This window comes from Acanthopagrus latus, chromosome 1 (genome assembly GCF_904848185.1).
Source record: "Acanthopagrus latus isolate v.2019 chromosome 1, fAcaLat1.1, whole genome shotgun sequence".
Classification (NCBI taxonomy): Eukaryota; Metazoa; Chordata; class Actinopteri; order Spariformes; family Sparidae; genus Acanthopagrus; species Acanthopagrus latus.
Window position 1 is genome coordinate 3,345,997 of NC_051039.1, and position 17,489 is coordinate 3,363,485.

The following is a 17,489-nucleotide window of genomic DNA, read 5'->3' on the forward strand; positions in this document are numbered from 1 at the left end:
CAGAGCAGCACTGCAGGGAGCAGCAAACAGGGCAAAGTGAAATGTCACTTCTCCCAGAGATGGGGGGAGCTGGGTTGTTGTTATGGTGATAGCTGACAGAGTGGTAGAGTCCCCCCTCCTCTCTCTCTCTCTCTCTCTCTCTCTGTAAATATCTTATTCATGATTGTTGACACACAACAAGTCAGTATTGATCTCTGACGGAGAGAACCAGTGTTTGGTTTCTCCTAAAGCTTTAATTTTTTCGAGGGGATGAATCTTGTCGTTATCGTTGATGTGAACTTCCTGCTCAGTATCAGAGAAAGGACGCAGAAAATAAAGGTGTTTCCAGGTTTCCTTCCTTTGCTTTTAGTTCCTCTCTCTCGTGGTGGGTTGGTTGGGGATGCTTCATGCTCTGTGTTAACATTTGCGCTCTCCTCCTCCGTGTTTTCTCGTCACTCTCTTCTTCTGTGGCAGTTTGCAAAAAACACCTTACAAGTGCATTACTGAGAACGTAAATAAGGCAGCTGAATCCGCAACCCCATCGCCTGAATAAATGTTAGTGAAGTGCGTATCTGCAAAGCCACAGATACGTTACAACGGTCTTTCTTTATGTTGCTACTTTGGTTTGGCTCGGTGCTGATGGTCTGCTGAGGTTTAGGCACAAAAACCACCTGGTAAAGGTCGTGAAAACATCATGGATTAAAGAAACATTTGGCTTGAAAAAGTCAACCGGTTTTGGAGCTTGAAATGTCCCCAGCTCACCTTTAAAAAAAAACAGTGTTATCACCACAAAACCAGCTGGAGATGGTCCGACTTTCCAGAGTCGAACTGCAGAAGTCAGCTATATAATGTGAACATGATGTGCCTGGGACATTTCTGTGGTTTGCAGAAACATTAACTGTTAACATTTTATATATCAAGGTGACGGGGCTGGAATTTGCAAGATCAGATAGATGGCAAAGACAAGAAACAAACAGTACTGCTTAACATTTCTGCTCCAACATATCGGCCAAACCTTACAAAGGTAGAGCATAAAAATGAATCTATGGGAGATTTCACGGCGAGAGCTTCTCTCCACCATCAACACCACACCAAATGACTATATATAATGTCTTCAGATAGATAGATAGATAGATAGATAGATAGATAGATAGATAGATAGATAGATAGATAGATAGATAGATAGATAGAGAGAGACAGAGGTTCGCCCTGCGAGAGATGAAACCTCCTCTTGCCTGAGCAGCAGTAGAGTGGAGCTTTACTACTGCAGCTAGATAACAGAGGGAGGAAAAAGGAGGAGGAGGTGGAAGAAGAAGGAGAGGACACGTGACGATGTCTCTCCATTCCCCTGGGCTCTGGATAACAGGACAGAAAGAGAGAGAGAGAGGGAATACAAGATGGGTGAGGCTGTTAAAGAAGGCGTGAGAGGGATGGAGAGGAGCAGAGAGCGGAGGTAGAGCCAGAGGAGGAAGACCACAGGAAGGAGGGAAGAGTGATGGGAGGGGGGGAGGTGAGAGTGATGTATGGAGAGGGAGGGAGGGAGGAGGAGGAGGAAGGCAAAGATGGAGATAGAAGAAGGGGGGAGGGAGAGAGAGAGAGTGAGAGGGAAATGAGAAAGAGCAAACGCCGAAAGGAGCACGCTCAGAGAGGGAAGGAGTGTGTGTGTGTGTGTGTGTGTGTGTGTGTGTGTGAGCGAACGCTGCAGTAACCTGCTTTTCCCTGCTCCCTATGATCAATCACTCAGCACAGCCTATATACAACACACACACACACACACACACACACACACACACACATACTGCTGTTATCTTGTGGTGCATACACACACAAAACACACATGCATACACGGATACTTGTGTGTATTTTTGTATTTGGAGACCGTATTTGTACACACACACACACACCATTACTATGCATGGCCTATATTGCCAATTATACTCATATTTCATGTATATATGCAGATGGAACAGAGGTTGAACACGCGGTGGAAGAAGATCGCAGAGGATTTTTCTTTGCTCTCTGTGTTTGACTGTGTTTTCGCACTGATTCCAGACCTTCAGACGGACGTCACGGTCTATCTGGAGACCTCAGACGGGTCATCTGATGGTTCAGACCCGCTCTGAGGTCGATGTAGGAAAAACTCAACGCTTAACCAGATTTATTGAGCGCCTTGTTTGGAAAATACCTGAATTCAATAAGTCACACGGTCAGCGACACTTAGCAAGTGGACAATGTGGTAGGTCAGCCGCTGTGGTTACATGTACAGTATGACTTTCAACACATTCTCACATCCACCGGTCACCTTCTGCAGCTTGTTCAGTGGCCTGACGCTCTACCTGCTCCTCTAGTGTCCGTTTTGCTTGTGAGATGGTGCTATATGTGTCAAAAAGAAAGTTCAAAAGAACGTTTTTGAGCAACTCACGTTACCAGTTGTGTTTTCCGAGAAGTGTCGATCTCAGAATGTGACGTAACCTGGAGGACAGTTAAGGTGGAACTACTGTCTTCCGGCAACAACTATCTGCACAATATCTCGCGAGACTTTTCCAGCTTTTTATATTAGTATTGTTTCTTATATGAGGCTCTTTTTTCAATTATAAGGAACTAAGCTTTAGGAGCATTCCACCTTAACTGTCCTCCAGGTTACGTCACATTCAGAGATTCTGGGCTGGCAGGACGATGGTGAGTGGAACAAGCTACTGCTAACATGAGCTGTTCAAAAACTTTCTTTTTAGTGACTCTGTGTACACAAACAATGTTCTCAGTGCTGGTGTTCATGTGTAGAGACCCTGGTGATGCTACCAGCAAAGTTTCATGTTGTGTCCAGACTTCTTACTGTTTTAAAAACAGAGATTGTGATGCTATGGTAAAAGTGCCCGTAGCACTCCCACTGAAAATGAGTTTGACCTGAAAACAAAAATACGGTAAATCTTAAAAGTGCCTGTTTCATCATGATTATGCTCTTAAATGAACGTTTGACTTGGGTACCTTCACGAGAGTTTCGCTTTAAGTTTGATTCTATGTGTTAATAGTGTCAGTCTCCCTCCTGCTGCTTCTTCTTCTTCTTCTTCTTCTTCTTCTTCTTCTTCTTCTCCTTCTTCTTCTTCTTCTCCTGTCGTGCTTGTGCTGTGCGAGTCGTGACTGAGAAGGCTTCTGCCACAGCGTTGTGAAGTGTGCACGCATGTGTGCTGACTTCAGTCTTGGCAAACACACTGGAGAGAGACACACTTGATGAGGACAAGAATTAATGAGTGGGGAAAACGAGGCGAGGACACACACACACGCACACGCACACAGTGACTGGTGTAGTTAGTATTCAGGGTATGACAGTCCATTGATTTTTCAGTGCCGTGCTGTGACGTCACACAGTAATCTAATCGTTTACGGGAGACTCTGGGTTCAGCCAGTCAATGAGAGGACACTGTAGACGTCCCTACGACTCTTCTAATGGATGCTCACAGTCCAAAAATAGACCTCTCTCAATCTACACATACAAAGTACATGTATGTATTTTAAAATGGCATATTTTATGCTTGAATGTATGCTGTAGTTTCAAGGGTGGATGATTCTGTCTGAACTAAAGTAATGTTTTGCAACTAGCTGCTGCTTTGACTTGATGAAACTGACATTAATGATTTTAAGAGGGACATCCCTCCACAACTGAGCGACCGTCACGCTATTATTATTGAGGTGAAAGTTTGTAGTTTGCTCTTTCTAAGACGACAGTGGCTGAAGTTGGCAGACTAAACAAATAAATGCCTGTGGCTTAGTATTTCTGTGGACCCTCAAGGCTTCTCTTAGGATCAGCAGGTTCAAATAGTCGGTTACTCCAAACAAATGTCACTGTTCAATGTGTACTCTACATTTGCGTGATTTTTTTTTTTTTTTTTTTTTTTAATCAACATCTATGCATTATTCCATGGCAAATTAGTGAAGAACAGCCTATCTTGTAATGATAAAGAAAGCAAGAAAAATTGCTGGATCGCCCCTTTATCTAGATCTGCACCACACTTTGTTCCGTAGCTTCTGTGTAAACATAACATAACCTCCCTGGGGGAGGTAATAAGGGACTGTAAAAAATGTAATTTACTGCCTTGATTGGGAAACAGTCACAAGTTCAGAAGCAGGTCAAAAATTGTCCAGCGGATGGGATATTTTTCATCCAGAGGGTCAGAAGAATCTTTAACTTCTAAACTCTCTGGGCTTGTCGAGGAGCTTAGTGACTCAAACGATAGGACAGTTATTAGTGTACCACCACCGCTGAATAACCCAGCAGTGTCAATATCATGTCCCAAGTTTATCCAAAATGATTGACAAGCTGGAGTTTCCAAGCTGCGCCACTGTTGTAATGACAACTTCTGCATCCGTTTTCATCAGAGTAACAACAACTAACAACACAGGACAAAACAAGAGTTTATTCATTCGCTCAGTCTGTAATGGAGCTGTGAGAGCAGATAGAAATGATGCCAGGCTGCCTTTATTTCCCCGTGAGATTTTGTGTCCAGTGGCCTTCAAAATAGCGTTGTGACAGACAGCATCATTAATCTATAGCATCTACATCATGATATCAACTGATAAGCTCAAACAAAAATATATAGTTGAATAAATTTGGCCAAACCTCCAGGTTGACGATGGATGTTTGGACAGAGGCGACGGTCACTTACTATCTAAACTTCATTTACTTTATGTATATAAGCTTGCATCTGTCTTTTGTATCTTATCTGTATCTAGAGAAGGAACAAACTGTGCAGGTGAGATGGAGAAAACCCCTGAGGGGGTTAGGAAAAAAAAAACAGCGTCTTGTCTCATCTCAAAGAAAAAAAAGATAGCATACTGAGTCACAAGTGAGTCTGGCAGAGATACCGAGTGACATCAGAACTCAACACAGGGACAAAACAGGAACCTGTGACTCACCGCAGGGACGACAAGGAGCTGCGTTTTGCGTCAGAAACTCGTCTTAATAAAGATATTTATCAGGCTGCATGGACTGTTAAAGTTGGTCAATGCAGAACATAAAGTCTGAGAGACACCCGGCTAGCTTTGGTGTTAATCAGGTCACTTTCCAACAGCAAATCAAAATTTAATTTAACGCTGTGAGTCGGTACACACAGGTGTTTCAGTAAGTACAGTACCCCCCCTGAGAAAACTCTGTATGAACGCTGAGCGAGGAAATGAAGTCCAGCCTGGAGAGAGAGAGAGAAAAATGAGGTCACAGTCAGAGAGAGAGGAGAGAGAGAGAGAGAGAGAGAGAGTACCTGGCTGGAAATTGTCCCTTTGCCATCACTTCCATTATCATTATTACTCTGCAGTCATTTACAGGCTCATCACTCTCCTATACGTTCTCCTATACCCTCCAACTCTGTGCCCCGCAGGCTATCTGCTGCATATGAACACGCACGCTCATATAAAAGGGTATTTGGTTGCACAAGCATTGTAAAGGCCGTTCGTTTGGTAGCAGTCAGTGAGCTGAGAGCTGGTTCAGTCGACAAGGTAGAGGTGAAAATCGAGAAATTTTGAAAAGGACGTCTTTTACCCCAAACGGCGATCTTCCCCCAATCCCAACTCTTGTTTTATGTTGTTAATTTGAAGGATTGGCATGTTACTTTGTCTTACGTCCCCAAGTCTAAAGTCTTGTTCTTCGCACGCAGATTGAAGCAGCCCCCGTTCTCACTGGATAACCGGCCATTTTAGAAACAAGACTGCGAAGTGAATTCAGTGTCATGTCCCTTTAAAACAAAACATTTTTTTTGCTGTGCGCCTGCCTCGGCGTGGTGGTGCTTTGTGCACACCCACACACCCTTGTGAACAGAAATAGAGTCACAGACACAAACACGGCACCTACAGACACACAATGTGGAGGCAGCAAGGTGGTGAAGTTGGGCATTAAACCAGTTCATCATCACCATCATCATCATCATCATCATCATCACCATCATCATCATCATCACACCCACAGTCTTGACAAGCATCTGTCCTGCTAAATCGTGAAACACTTTTTCTCAACCAGAACTGTACCTGACACTGACCTCTGACCCCCGCCTGGCAACAGGGGAACAAAAAGATACCATAATACGTTTTTTTTTACACATTTTACCTTTTGGGGTGAGATAAAACCGTCTCTGTCAGCCGTACCCAAGTACCCAGAACAGTTATTCCCTGGACGTGCTTTTGAAGGAACTAAAACGTTCCTTTCAGGGTACAAGAGTCTCACAGCCTGACAGAAGCAGATGTAGTCTGTTGGTACGACAGCGGAAACTTCTGTATCTTCTGCCAGATGGCAGCAGGGTGAACTGACTGTGGCTGCAGTGGTTGTTGTCTTTTAGTATCCTTACTTCAACTGTCTCACTTCAACGACGTTGCTGATGGTACCAGTGATGTTCTGGGCGGTTTTGATCACCAGCCGTGCACGAACCATGCCAGTTTGTGATGTTTCCAGTCAGGATGCTTTCTATTGCTTCTCTGGAGAAGTTGCCAAGAATTTTCCCCGAAATGAAGCCTTCCTAAGTTTCAGTAAGAAGTTGAATCTTTTCTCTAGGTCAGTTTCCTTTAACCGTTGATGTCATCATTTCCATTGTGGACTTAAGGATTGGGGAATGTTAGTCTGCTGGCATGAAAAAGCAACATTTTGAGCACCACTATCTGACAAATAAGGACTGGACTTGGTAGCTGATGCATTCACTGTATGCTTTCATCTGTAACAATGAAAAAAAAAAACCTGAATTAGCTGAAATACAGCATGCAAGTCCCATCAGAAATGTACAGGACTGCAAACACCACCCCAAATTTCTTGTACTCCCCGTGTAGGAACATGTTGGGAGGTGAAATAATGTCCCCAAAATTTAGACACTGGTCCATGTGGTGGAAATGCACCTCAAGAGGTTCCTAGTTCCTGAGGAAAGGTCTCTGTAGAAATCAGCACACAGGTGTGAAGTTGTTGCTGTCTCTGTCTGGGAAGTGATCCTTTCACCGCTGATCGGTTTATGATCAGCTAACGAGCTGCAGCATCAGGTAAATTCATCCTCACCTGCATCAAACTGCACTGAGCCACCACCTCGTAAATTTACATCCAATATTCCTTGACACTTTTTTTGTCTCTGCGAATTTATGAAACAGATATCTGTCTGTTTAGCACGTTCTCCATCAGCTAGTTGGCTTTATCTGTCTGCTGTAACTGCTGAGATCGTGGTGTACACTGAGTTTACCAGAGCTTTTTTTGTTTAACCAGCTGTCGGCTGCAGCTGACGACAAGGTTGATCAAAGACAGACAACCACACTAACTTTACTCTCAATCATTCGACTACGTGACATGAGGCCTGCGAGCAACACCGAGAGGAAAGACACACACAAACAAGGACACAGAAGTCCAGACGTCGTGTCCTCATGAGGTCCAAAAGTCACGCTGGCAGGAGACGGAGAGACAGGTGGGCCAATCAGCCGGCTCGGCGGAGAGAGGGAAGAGTACGAGGGAGAGAGGTGAATGGAAAAACTGGAGGAGGATTATAGACACAGGAAAGAATGACGTGGGCGAACAGGAGAGAGGGAAAAGATGAGTGTTGATATAATTAAGGGACAGCGATGGATGGACGGACGGATGGAGCAGGACTGACAAACAGCCACTTTACCAGAGAATTAGGTTAAAAGTTCAAACTGAGACAGGAGCCGGGAACATCTGATAATACAACGTGACAGCAGATCAAACCTCCTTTACTCCATTACTGCTTTTACCTTTTGTGTGATTTGACAGAGGAGTTTAGGGCAAATATCCTTAACAACAAATTCTTTATATCTTAAAAATGACAACGTCCGCATTACTTTGTTAAATCCAGAGATGAAGGTGCTCTTGTGCCAAAGACTTCAGCCCTGCAGTGGCCGGAGGGGTGTTTGTAGAAGAGCATGCACAGTCAGCAAACCTTCCCCCGGATAAATAAAGGTTAATAAAACATATATGTGATTTAAAGACAGAAGAGTGGGTGGATGGAGTGATGCCATAGAAGAGAGAGAAAGGACAGAATCCCAACTATCCACCTTCAGTTCTCCTCATCCATCCTCCACACGATCATGTATGAAGATGCATTTTCAAAAAGTGAGAAGAGAGAGGGAGAGGGAAGGAAAGGTGGAGAAAGAAAGGAACGAAGAGAAAACGAGGGAGTTTGTTCGGGGGTGGAGGTAGAGAGAGAGAGAGAGAGAGTCCATCAGCTGAGTGTTAGCACTCTGCTGAAATCAGCAATAATGTAAGAGCGAGAAAATGAAGAGAGGGAAAGGAAGAGGAAGGGGGGATGAGGGTGGAGAATGTGGTCAGAATGAGAGTGCTTCCATCCTGCCTCTGCCAATGAAAGCCTCGGCAAAGCAGGAGACGGAACGAGGGCTGTAAAACAGGAGAGAGGGATGAATTGAGAGATAAAAAGAGAGGTTTGGATGGAAGGGGGGAAAAGAAAACCGTGTCTTTGATGAAGTGGGCGGGAGGGGCTTGATGACATAAGCTGGTGGAAAAGATTCCCGACCCCAGAGGCGATGGAGCCATCACAGTAACCTCCTTCACCTCCAATCCTACCACCCATTTCTCTCCCGACACCCCTCTGCACCTAACAAATGGGCTCTCCCAATAAGGGAAAGTGATTGGGGCGTACCACCTCGGTGGCGGAGATCAGGGGTAAGTGGTGACATAACAAGTCGTAAAACGCTGCTTAATGTCCCGTATCTATAGACAGAGAGGGAGATCAGGGCCGGCGTGAGAGGTTTGCTGCTCAGTGTTTACTGCCTTTACTACGTCCATGCTGCTTTCCAAACATTTGTAGACCTGGAGGAAAGTACGCCGTGACTGCACGGCACGAAGGGCCAGACAGCCAATGAAGCTGAAGGAAATACTTGCATCTTAAGAGATCGTCCCCCCATGAAAACAACAGATTTAGACGTTTTGAAAAATCTCCCCAAAACCAGTATGTGTTGTTTGAAGTGACAAGGAAGTCAAGCTGCATGAGAGGAAGCTAGAGAGGTTTCTAAAATCTAAGGGGCCACATCCACGTTGAAATGCTCTTGTGTGTAAATGCAGATTTTGCATCGTTTTGGCCAATCGTCCTCATGGATCCTGTAAAGCATATGTGTCAAACTGATCCAGTAAAGAACACACTGATTTGGATCAGGTGTGTTCCTGCTTGGTTGGAATGAAAACCTGCAGCCACATGGCCCTTTACTGGATCGGTTTGACACCACTGCTGTAAAGGCACTTTTTTGAAACCTGGTCTCGGCGTTCTCGCATACTTTGCCTAACGATGACACCATTGCCCCACCCCTCGACCTCGAGCCTTCGACCTCTTGACCCCGCGACGTCTCATAACAACAACAACATCAACAACAATGGCGGACTACATGCTTGTGTTGGTGCTGCAGAAGATATTGAGCCTATCAGGGCTATCAGTCAGCTCGACTACGCTGAGCGAAAAAAGGCAACCGACTTCATCTCCTTCTCGTTGTGTTCGGTTCCTCCTTCTACTGTCTGTTTGTATACAGCGTGCAAGCTTTATGCACATGCTCCATCTCTTCTTCTTCGTTTTGGTGAATTTCGATTTCAATTTTCACCTGTAGGCCTGGATTATGAACTACATTTGTTGAAACGATGCCAAGGAAGAAAAAAAAGATTGTTTCGGTACACGTGGACATGGCCAAAAAATCGTGATGAGTGTCACTTAAAAGAATAACTATTTGTGCCCATGTACACAAACTCTATAGGATTATTTATTTTGATTACGTTTCGTCAGTATATTTCAGTTTTTACGTGCACAACGCCATTCGTTTATTCTTATATCACGTTGGAACATGTTGTACAAATTCCTTTACTGTGCACCGTGTCACACTGGAAGATCGTCCATCAGGTGTGTGTGTGTGTGTGTGTGTGTGTGTGTGTGTGTGTGTGTGTGTGTGTTCGTGACGGGGGGCTTGAGGGCTCAGTGGGAGACACAAAGGGGACAGGAGCTCACACTGTGATGACACATGGCACTCCTACACTATTTCCACATAAACCATGTGCACGTACACACGCACACACGCACACACACACACACACTGGCTGGAACTGGTCCCAGTTTGTTGTATGTTGTGTGTGTGTGTGTTTTTTTTTTTTTTTTACTATTTTTTGCCAAAGAAGCCGCACTGTGATAGCATGCGTTACTCATAAAATCACCCATGAATGCACACACATGGTCTTTAACACAGGCACATGCATGTTATGTATGTTTATAACATCTTATATGTTTTAATATCATGATTATCAGTAAATATTAGGGATGTAACGCACACAGAAGTCAAGGATCGGTATGTTCCTCAGGTCTTGGGGTCACAGTTTGGTACGATTGTCCTCCTATGAAAAGTTGCTCAGTGGCGCTGGAGGCCAACAAATCTCGACTTGTGTCTCTTATACACTCAAATTTTGATAGCAAAGGGGATCGTGATGCTCAGTGTGTCACGTGATGATGTAATTACACAGTTTCGCCACTATGAAAACTGGCTTCAAAGCCTGCAGTCTTCCCGGGGGCTTGACACACCGTCGTCCAATCCACAGGGCTTATTTTAGAGGCTCAGCGTGGTTTGACTCAGCGCGGCGGGGATTTGCATTCCCACAGCAACCTGCTACCTGCATGATGATGTGTCTTAAACTAATGATGCACTTGTCCTGATCCCTGAGTACTATGAAAGAATCACCTCTCCAGAGTGGCTCCGCTGATTCACTTACAAACCCCTTTCATTGACTTCATGATAAAAGTCTATCACTATTTAGTCACTTAAAAGCTTTTATTTTGAAGCAGCATTACAGGATACGTTGTTTTTCCGGCAGCAGTAACTGAACACGACTCCTGAAACAGCTGAAAGTGAACGCGATGAAACGGTTTGAAAATACAAAGAGGGCGAGAGAAACTAAAGAGATTCAGTCAGAGGCGATGAAAGTACTGAGAGCTGAACACAGACTTTTAAAAACGTCTTTCTCTCAGGTTTCCTGCTCAGACCTGAGTTGAGCATCAGTATGAGGGGTAGACGGGTGCTTGTCGCGGGTTGGATCACTCGTGAGACGTCACAGCAGCCCGCTGAATGGAAGTCGTGGTCGTATTTTGACTAGTTTAACAATTAGAATGCTTTGACCAATCAGAGCCAAGTTAAATGATTTAGGATTGTTCCCGTATAGAATCAGACTCTATATATTTGTGTGTGCATGTGTGAGTATGTGAGAAAAACACCAGAATTTCAGCGCTCACTCTCCAGCAGCAGCAGAGAAAGTGGGTCATCCATACTACCTGCGCCGCGCTGCATTCGTCACTGTCATCAAATCCTCCTCAGTGTGTGAATCTGTTTCTGTGGTAAAGGATGCACTTGCACTTGTTTGGTCAGTGTGTGTGTTTGTGTGTGTCTGTGTGTGTCTGCAGGGAAGTTATGCTTGTGTGCACATACTGTACGCTTGCACAATACACAGGAGCTGCAGAGGCTGCTGTTAGAGGAGGGTAGGTGAGGATAACGTGGTCATGTGTGTGTAGGTGGATGGGTGAGTGGGAGCGGGGGTTTGAAGGGGTTGAAAAATCAATCGCTAGGAGACCCACTTCCCATCCCCGTTGCTGCGGCAATGCCGAGATTCCATCAATGAGCCGGGGCTGCGTTGCCCCGGCAACGCTTATGAATGAGAGCAGGTCGGTAACCGTGGAGACTCGGCGAAGAGAGGAATCGCCGGTTGCCATGGCAATGCCATCAGCGGGGAGAGACCGGGCGAAGTGAAGGTGGCGAGTGACCTCCGAGATGTCAGGGCCATCAATCGTCATCGTCGTCTTCATCAATCATCATCATCATCACACACAATCATCAGTGTCTGTAGACGGTAGATTTCTATTGGTGGGTTTCCCGTCGCAAAATGTTTCTGTTTTGATATTTTGAAGCTCGTCTCTGATCATCAACAGGGAACTTGAGGGGAGTTTAAGGGTTGAAGTGAGCGACTGTAGACGACAACATTAACTAGTTAACCAGAAATGGAAAGTTCTCAATAAATGAAGTGTAATATTAGGAACAGAGCAGGCTGAATGCTTTATCTTAAACAGTGAGTCACTACTCCATCCTTACAGTACCTGTATGATTCGAATGAATGAAGATTTAAATGATCCTTTTCTAAGTAAGTTTACAAAGGCATCAAAGTGTTGAACGATTCATTAAACTGCTGGACTGCCAGACAGATTAGAAAGTCGGAGGACATATTCTCGTATTTTTACATCAGAATGTTCCTTTTTGAAGTGCTCATTAATGCTTTTAATGGATCCCTCTCTGCACTTTATGAATATATTACATATGAATATGTATGTAATGTTTTATAGTGCAAGAATTACATGAAACTCCATAAGACACCCTTCGTCTTCACCTCGTCCATTATTTCCAATATGCTCAGACGCCTTTGTTGTTGTGCGTTAGTCGATCAAAAGAAAATTATTCGCCAGCTACACTGATAATTGATTTACTGCAGCAGTCAAGTGGATTCATCTGTAATAAAAATGATTTGTTAGTTGCAGCCCTATGAAAAAAAAAAAAAAAAAAACAGTTCAAGAAATCAGAGTTCAGTTACAAAACAGGAAAGGTGAATACACCGTTAGCATGTTATAGCACTGTGTGTGTGTGTGTGTGTGTGTGTGTGTGTGTGTGTGTGTGTGTGTGTGTGTGTGTGTGTGTGTGTGTGTGTGTGTGTGTTACAGGTTGATTGTTGGGTGTTTCCCAGCAGTGAGAGCCTCTGTCATCACCGTCCAAACACCTTCTCCCTCTGCAGATAAAACCCTCCCTCCCTGGAGCCTCTCTCTCTCTCTCTCTCTCTCTGTCTGTCTACCTCTCTCTACCTCTCTCCTTGGGGTTTCTCTCTCTCTCAGCAGTCGACTCTCACACTTTTGACACTCAGGACTATCACTCTCTTTCAATCTGCTCACTCCTGCGCTCACTCTCAATCTCTCGAGGGATACTCCATCTCTTCCCCTGCCGGTCTGTATTTCATTAGGGACTCTCTCATCTCTCATGTCTGACGGTCTGATAAGGAGGAATCTCTTGTACATGCTTTTTTTATTTTGGAGTAAACCTTGTCATTTAAAGGACATGTTAATATAATACAGTTTAACCTGCACGTTTAGGGAAAGGTTGCAAAATAAATATTTGTGCTTTTATCTCATGGCAGCTACAGAGACAGGTAGCATCTTCTGACAAGACGTTAGCCAAGCGTCCAGGAACAGTGCCAGTGACTTTTACATACAATTTTTTTGAGAATCATAAAGCCCACAGAATTTGATTGGGTCAGTGGGATAACATCTGGACTGTCTAGATGCCACATGAAGAGCCGGGTAATTTCATTTTTGGCTTCACGCACCACTCATCGTAGTTATCGTAGCAATGAGCAGGTCTCTGATGTCATATCCTGTCTCTCCCCTAATACACCCTTGGTGTTAGCAGACAATGCTAGTAGGCTAACTGAACAGTTTGACAGTCCAACAGACCAACTTCACTCCACATAGCTGCGGCTTACATAGATTAACTAATTGCAACTGGAAGTTTATTTGAAACTTCAAGAAAGATGTTCACTGAATGAACATTTCTTTAATCCACTTCCTAAAGCCTATTTCTGTCTGTCGCTAATTCATTGATAATGAGAGATTTTGGTCTTATATATTTTCTGTTTCTGTGTTCAGAGTTGACACGACTGCTGTAATTACCTGAGTAGGAGAGGCTGCATCTTTTCATTTGGCCAGTTTGTAAAGTAAAGTAGCAACACAATGTTGTCATCATATCTTTAGGTGACTTGCTTTTATCTCCTACTCGGCACTTTTGGAGGATCCCATTTAGCCTTTTTCTCTCTAGCTTGTCATTTATTCCTTTCCTACTCTCTGCTCCATCTTGTTTTCTTCCTCTCCCTCCATCTAACTCTCACCTGTTCCTCCTTTACACTCTTGTTGTTGTTTCTCTGTCTCCCTCTCTGTTATAACCCCTCCCTCCCCGCCTCCATCCCCATCTCCCCCGGCAGCACAGACGCTGCTCCCTCTACCGGCCACCTCGCTGCACTGTGGGCAGGTTCAGCCGTTGCCAAGGGTGACTGCATCCTGGAGGTTTTGGGTTGTCTGGCAGAAGCGGATGGTTGCCGTCTCGCACGGATGAATATTGAAGCTCTGCATTTCAGCCCCTCGAATGAGATGCACGGGGAGGAAGGCAAGAGCAGTGAAACGGGACACAAAATAAACAGAGAGCAAAACAAGATTTAGATTTGTGATGTCAAAACAGACCCTCTGCTCTTTTCAGTCGTCCATCTACTCGCTCTGAAAGTGAAAATGTATCTGAAGTAACGAGATACAGAAAAATACAAATAAGAGAGTCAGACGTAGAAATGTATTAAATAATGAAAACCATAGTTTGTGTTGGCAATTTACGGGGGAAAAAAAAACAAGAATGTGAACAAAACTGATCGATCAAAATGTGCAGAAAACAAACAAAAGAGGAACAAAGTAGAGTTTGAAGTGGAACTACACCTGTGGATCACATGCTGAAGCTGCTTATTCACCCTGTCGTGTGCCCTCATTTACACAGAGAACTGTGTCAGGCTCTGATCTCCGTGTCTGTCCTGTTGGATCGTTACCGGACCCGAGGCAGTGTGCTTGTTTTTGCTGAGGTCCGGTGTTTCCTCAGGTCTGCAGCGTGGCCTTTAGCCGTGGCAGTTAAAAAGCCATTGAGGGAATGAGAGGCTTGGCTGCCGGTACCGTGTCTGTTAATAAATGACCTCTTACTGGAATTAGCAACCAACCTGGAGAGAGAGAGATAGAAGAGGAGGAGGAGGAGGGTGGTGATGATGATAGATCAGAAAGACAGATGGAGGAAAAAAAAGAGATGACAAAAGGGAAAATTTAGCTCAGTTCATACTTAGTGTCTGGGCCCCTTGTTAATTTTCCTGGCCTTTCCTGTAGCTGGTAGCATTACGTAACGTGGCTATATGGATGGTCAAACGCTGTCAGGAAGACTTGATTTAAGGAGCAGCTCTCCTGTGTGTCAGACGGATGCTCATTTTCTAATTACGATCTGTCTGTTCTCTTTTGTAAAAGCGTTTAAGGGATGAGAAATTGCACAAAGTTGGGAAAAAGAGATATGATAAGTGTTGGAGATGCATCACATACTGTAGAGCAGATTCACAGAGCACGCGTGTGTCACAAGACGGGTTTTGATGGTGGAAACAAATAATTACAAGCTAAGCTGCGGCCATTAGCTAGTTAGCTCGGGTAACCATGTAGCTAGCGGTCAAATTAGCTGATCCTGCTCAGACTGGAAGCTCGGAGCATCAGAAGAGTGTTGATGTCTTTTTCGTGTCGCACCTTTAAATCTATTTTTCCAAGTGAAATCTTTTCTGAGCACAGGAAGTGACCAATCACAAGCACTGTGGTATCCTAATGTAAGTGCTGTATCGTTGGCAACTGGACTAACTGGAGGGGAGTTGCAGGGTTTTAAACTCTGTGTGGGAGTGTCCTTACAGAGTTGTTAAGTACATGTGTGACCTCTGAGTTTCTGAGTCGTTACAGCCACTTGTGGGTCGTTGATCCAACCGGCCTTCATGTGGGTTTCTAGGTCTAGGTGAGTCCAGGTGTGACTGGTTGTTAAGCTGTCTGGGGAGGGAACTCGGTACTGCATTGTAGGTGGATGATAAGTAATGTCTTCCACTTCCTCTGTTCAAAGACGGTCGTTCTAATTTGTCTTGAAGTTCAGCTTAAAGGAAAAACAAAACGCAAGAATATACATATTATTTTTCTTGTCATGGTTCTTCTAATGATGTCTGACGTAAGGTCAAAGTCTGCCCGTCCCTCCTGCTCCTCCCCCTTCGTTTCTCTCTCTCCTCCTCCTCAGAACATCCCTTCTCTACGCCCCCGCACTCTCCCCCCTCCCCCTCCCCCCTGTGTTGGACCGGCCTTGCCTTCCGCCCCCGTACGAGACAGAGAATGGAATTTTCCAACCTGTCTCTGGCTGAATTTACACCAGAGCTTCTTGACACGCACATACGCACACGATCTATGGATGCATGCTGAGCCATGAGAACAGGACATGTCTCTAAAGCCGAGTCATGACAAAGACGGGGAAGAAGGGACTCGATCATTCCCCGTCTTAACTGATAATTTTAAAAAGGTGCACGTGGTAACCTACAATTTGTGGCTTTCATGTGCCAAGATCAGATTGGTGAAGCTGCAGAATCATTATCATTTTTATTTTTTTTCAGTTTTCAACACAGTTTTAAAAACCCTGGTTGTTTACAGGATTTACAATCTCCTATCAACGTTCATTTTCTCACTTGGTCTGGAGGTTTTGACCATCCATCCGTATACCTCTCATTAAGATCCACGAATGATTCCTGGAAAAATAAACGACAATGTCTAGAAGAGAAAACAATCCTGGATCTGTCCCTTTTTCCACCAAAAGTTATGAGGTCTGTTCTGGGCCGTGACCCATTCGTCCTGCTGACCAACCAACCAATGAAAGATGAAAGCATCAACAAACATCAGTGATTTTTTTGAGGCCTTAAACATGTTTTTAAGTAATGTATGTATTTCAGGGTTTTCAGCCAAGGGCGAGGCAAAATGGCTCTCTAGCGCCCCCTGGGACTGCTTTCACCTACATGAATGAAACTGGGTACATGTGTATCACAGCTAGACCTACAGAAAAGCCTCTTGGTGCCTTGACCTAAACCCAACAGGAAGTCGGCCATTTTGAATTAAGTTCTCATTCTTGGCGATTTGCAGGAACTCCTCCTACAGCTTTCATTGTATTTTTCCATTTTGTCCCCAACATTAACATTCTCTGTGACGTGGCATGTGGAGAGAGTGATCCAGGCTGTGACGAGCATGTTGTTGAAAGCCTGTTAAACTTGCCCTCTGTTTTCTCTCCCTCTCTTTTTGCCGTCCCTCTGCAGTATTTTGTCGTCAGTGGGGTCTCAGCTCGACCTGAGGACACTACGAGCCGTCAGAGTGCTGCGACCACTGAAACTGGTGTCTGGGATTCCCAGTAAGTGCTGTGCTGTGTTTGTCTTTGTGTGCACACTGCTCTGGTAAATGCCGTCCCTGTCATATACTGTAAATAGCTTTTTACTTTATACATCTCAAACCATCAGCAGTCGATAAGGAACTATAGTGACTTAGACAATTTGAATTCAATGGCAAGAAATGAACATCCACAGACAAGATTCAGATGCGTCGTTGACTGATGACGCCACAATTATGCTACGCCTCCTGATTGTTTCTGTGCGTTGTGTCCTCCAGGCCTGCAGGTGGTGCTCAAGTCCATTATGAAGGCTATGATCCCCCTGCTGCAGATCGGCTTGCTGTTGTTCGTGGCCATCCTCATGTTCGCCATCATCGGCCTGGAGTTCTACATGGGAAAGTTCCACGCGACCTGCTTCGACGAAGTCACACGTAAGAAGAAAACACTGTATCGAGGCCCTGAAACATGCACACCGATGTGAAACCAGCCATTAGTCATTATATTAAGGA

General features: G+C 44.6%; 1 protein-coding gene across 2 annotated transcripts in view; it reads left to right on the forward strand.

The window, feature by feature from the left end:
* The window catches only part of cacna1ab (calcium channel, voltage-dependent, P/Q type, alpha 1A subunit, b), a 174,714-nt gene that overhangs the window by 83,443 nt on the left and 73,782 nt on the right, over positions 1-17,489 (forward strand). For both annotated transcript variants that reach the window (XM_037093118.1, XM_037093126.1), the window contains exons 6-7: positions 16,913-17,004; positions 17,259-17,411. In XM_037093118.1, the coding sequence (XP_036949013.1) occupies positions 16,913-17,004; positions 17,259-17,411 (245 nt within the window). The remainder of the gene's footprint in view (positions 1-16,912; positions 17,005-17,258; positions 17,412-17,489) is intronic.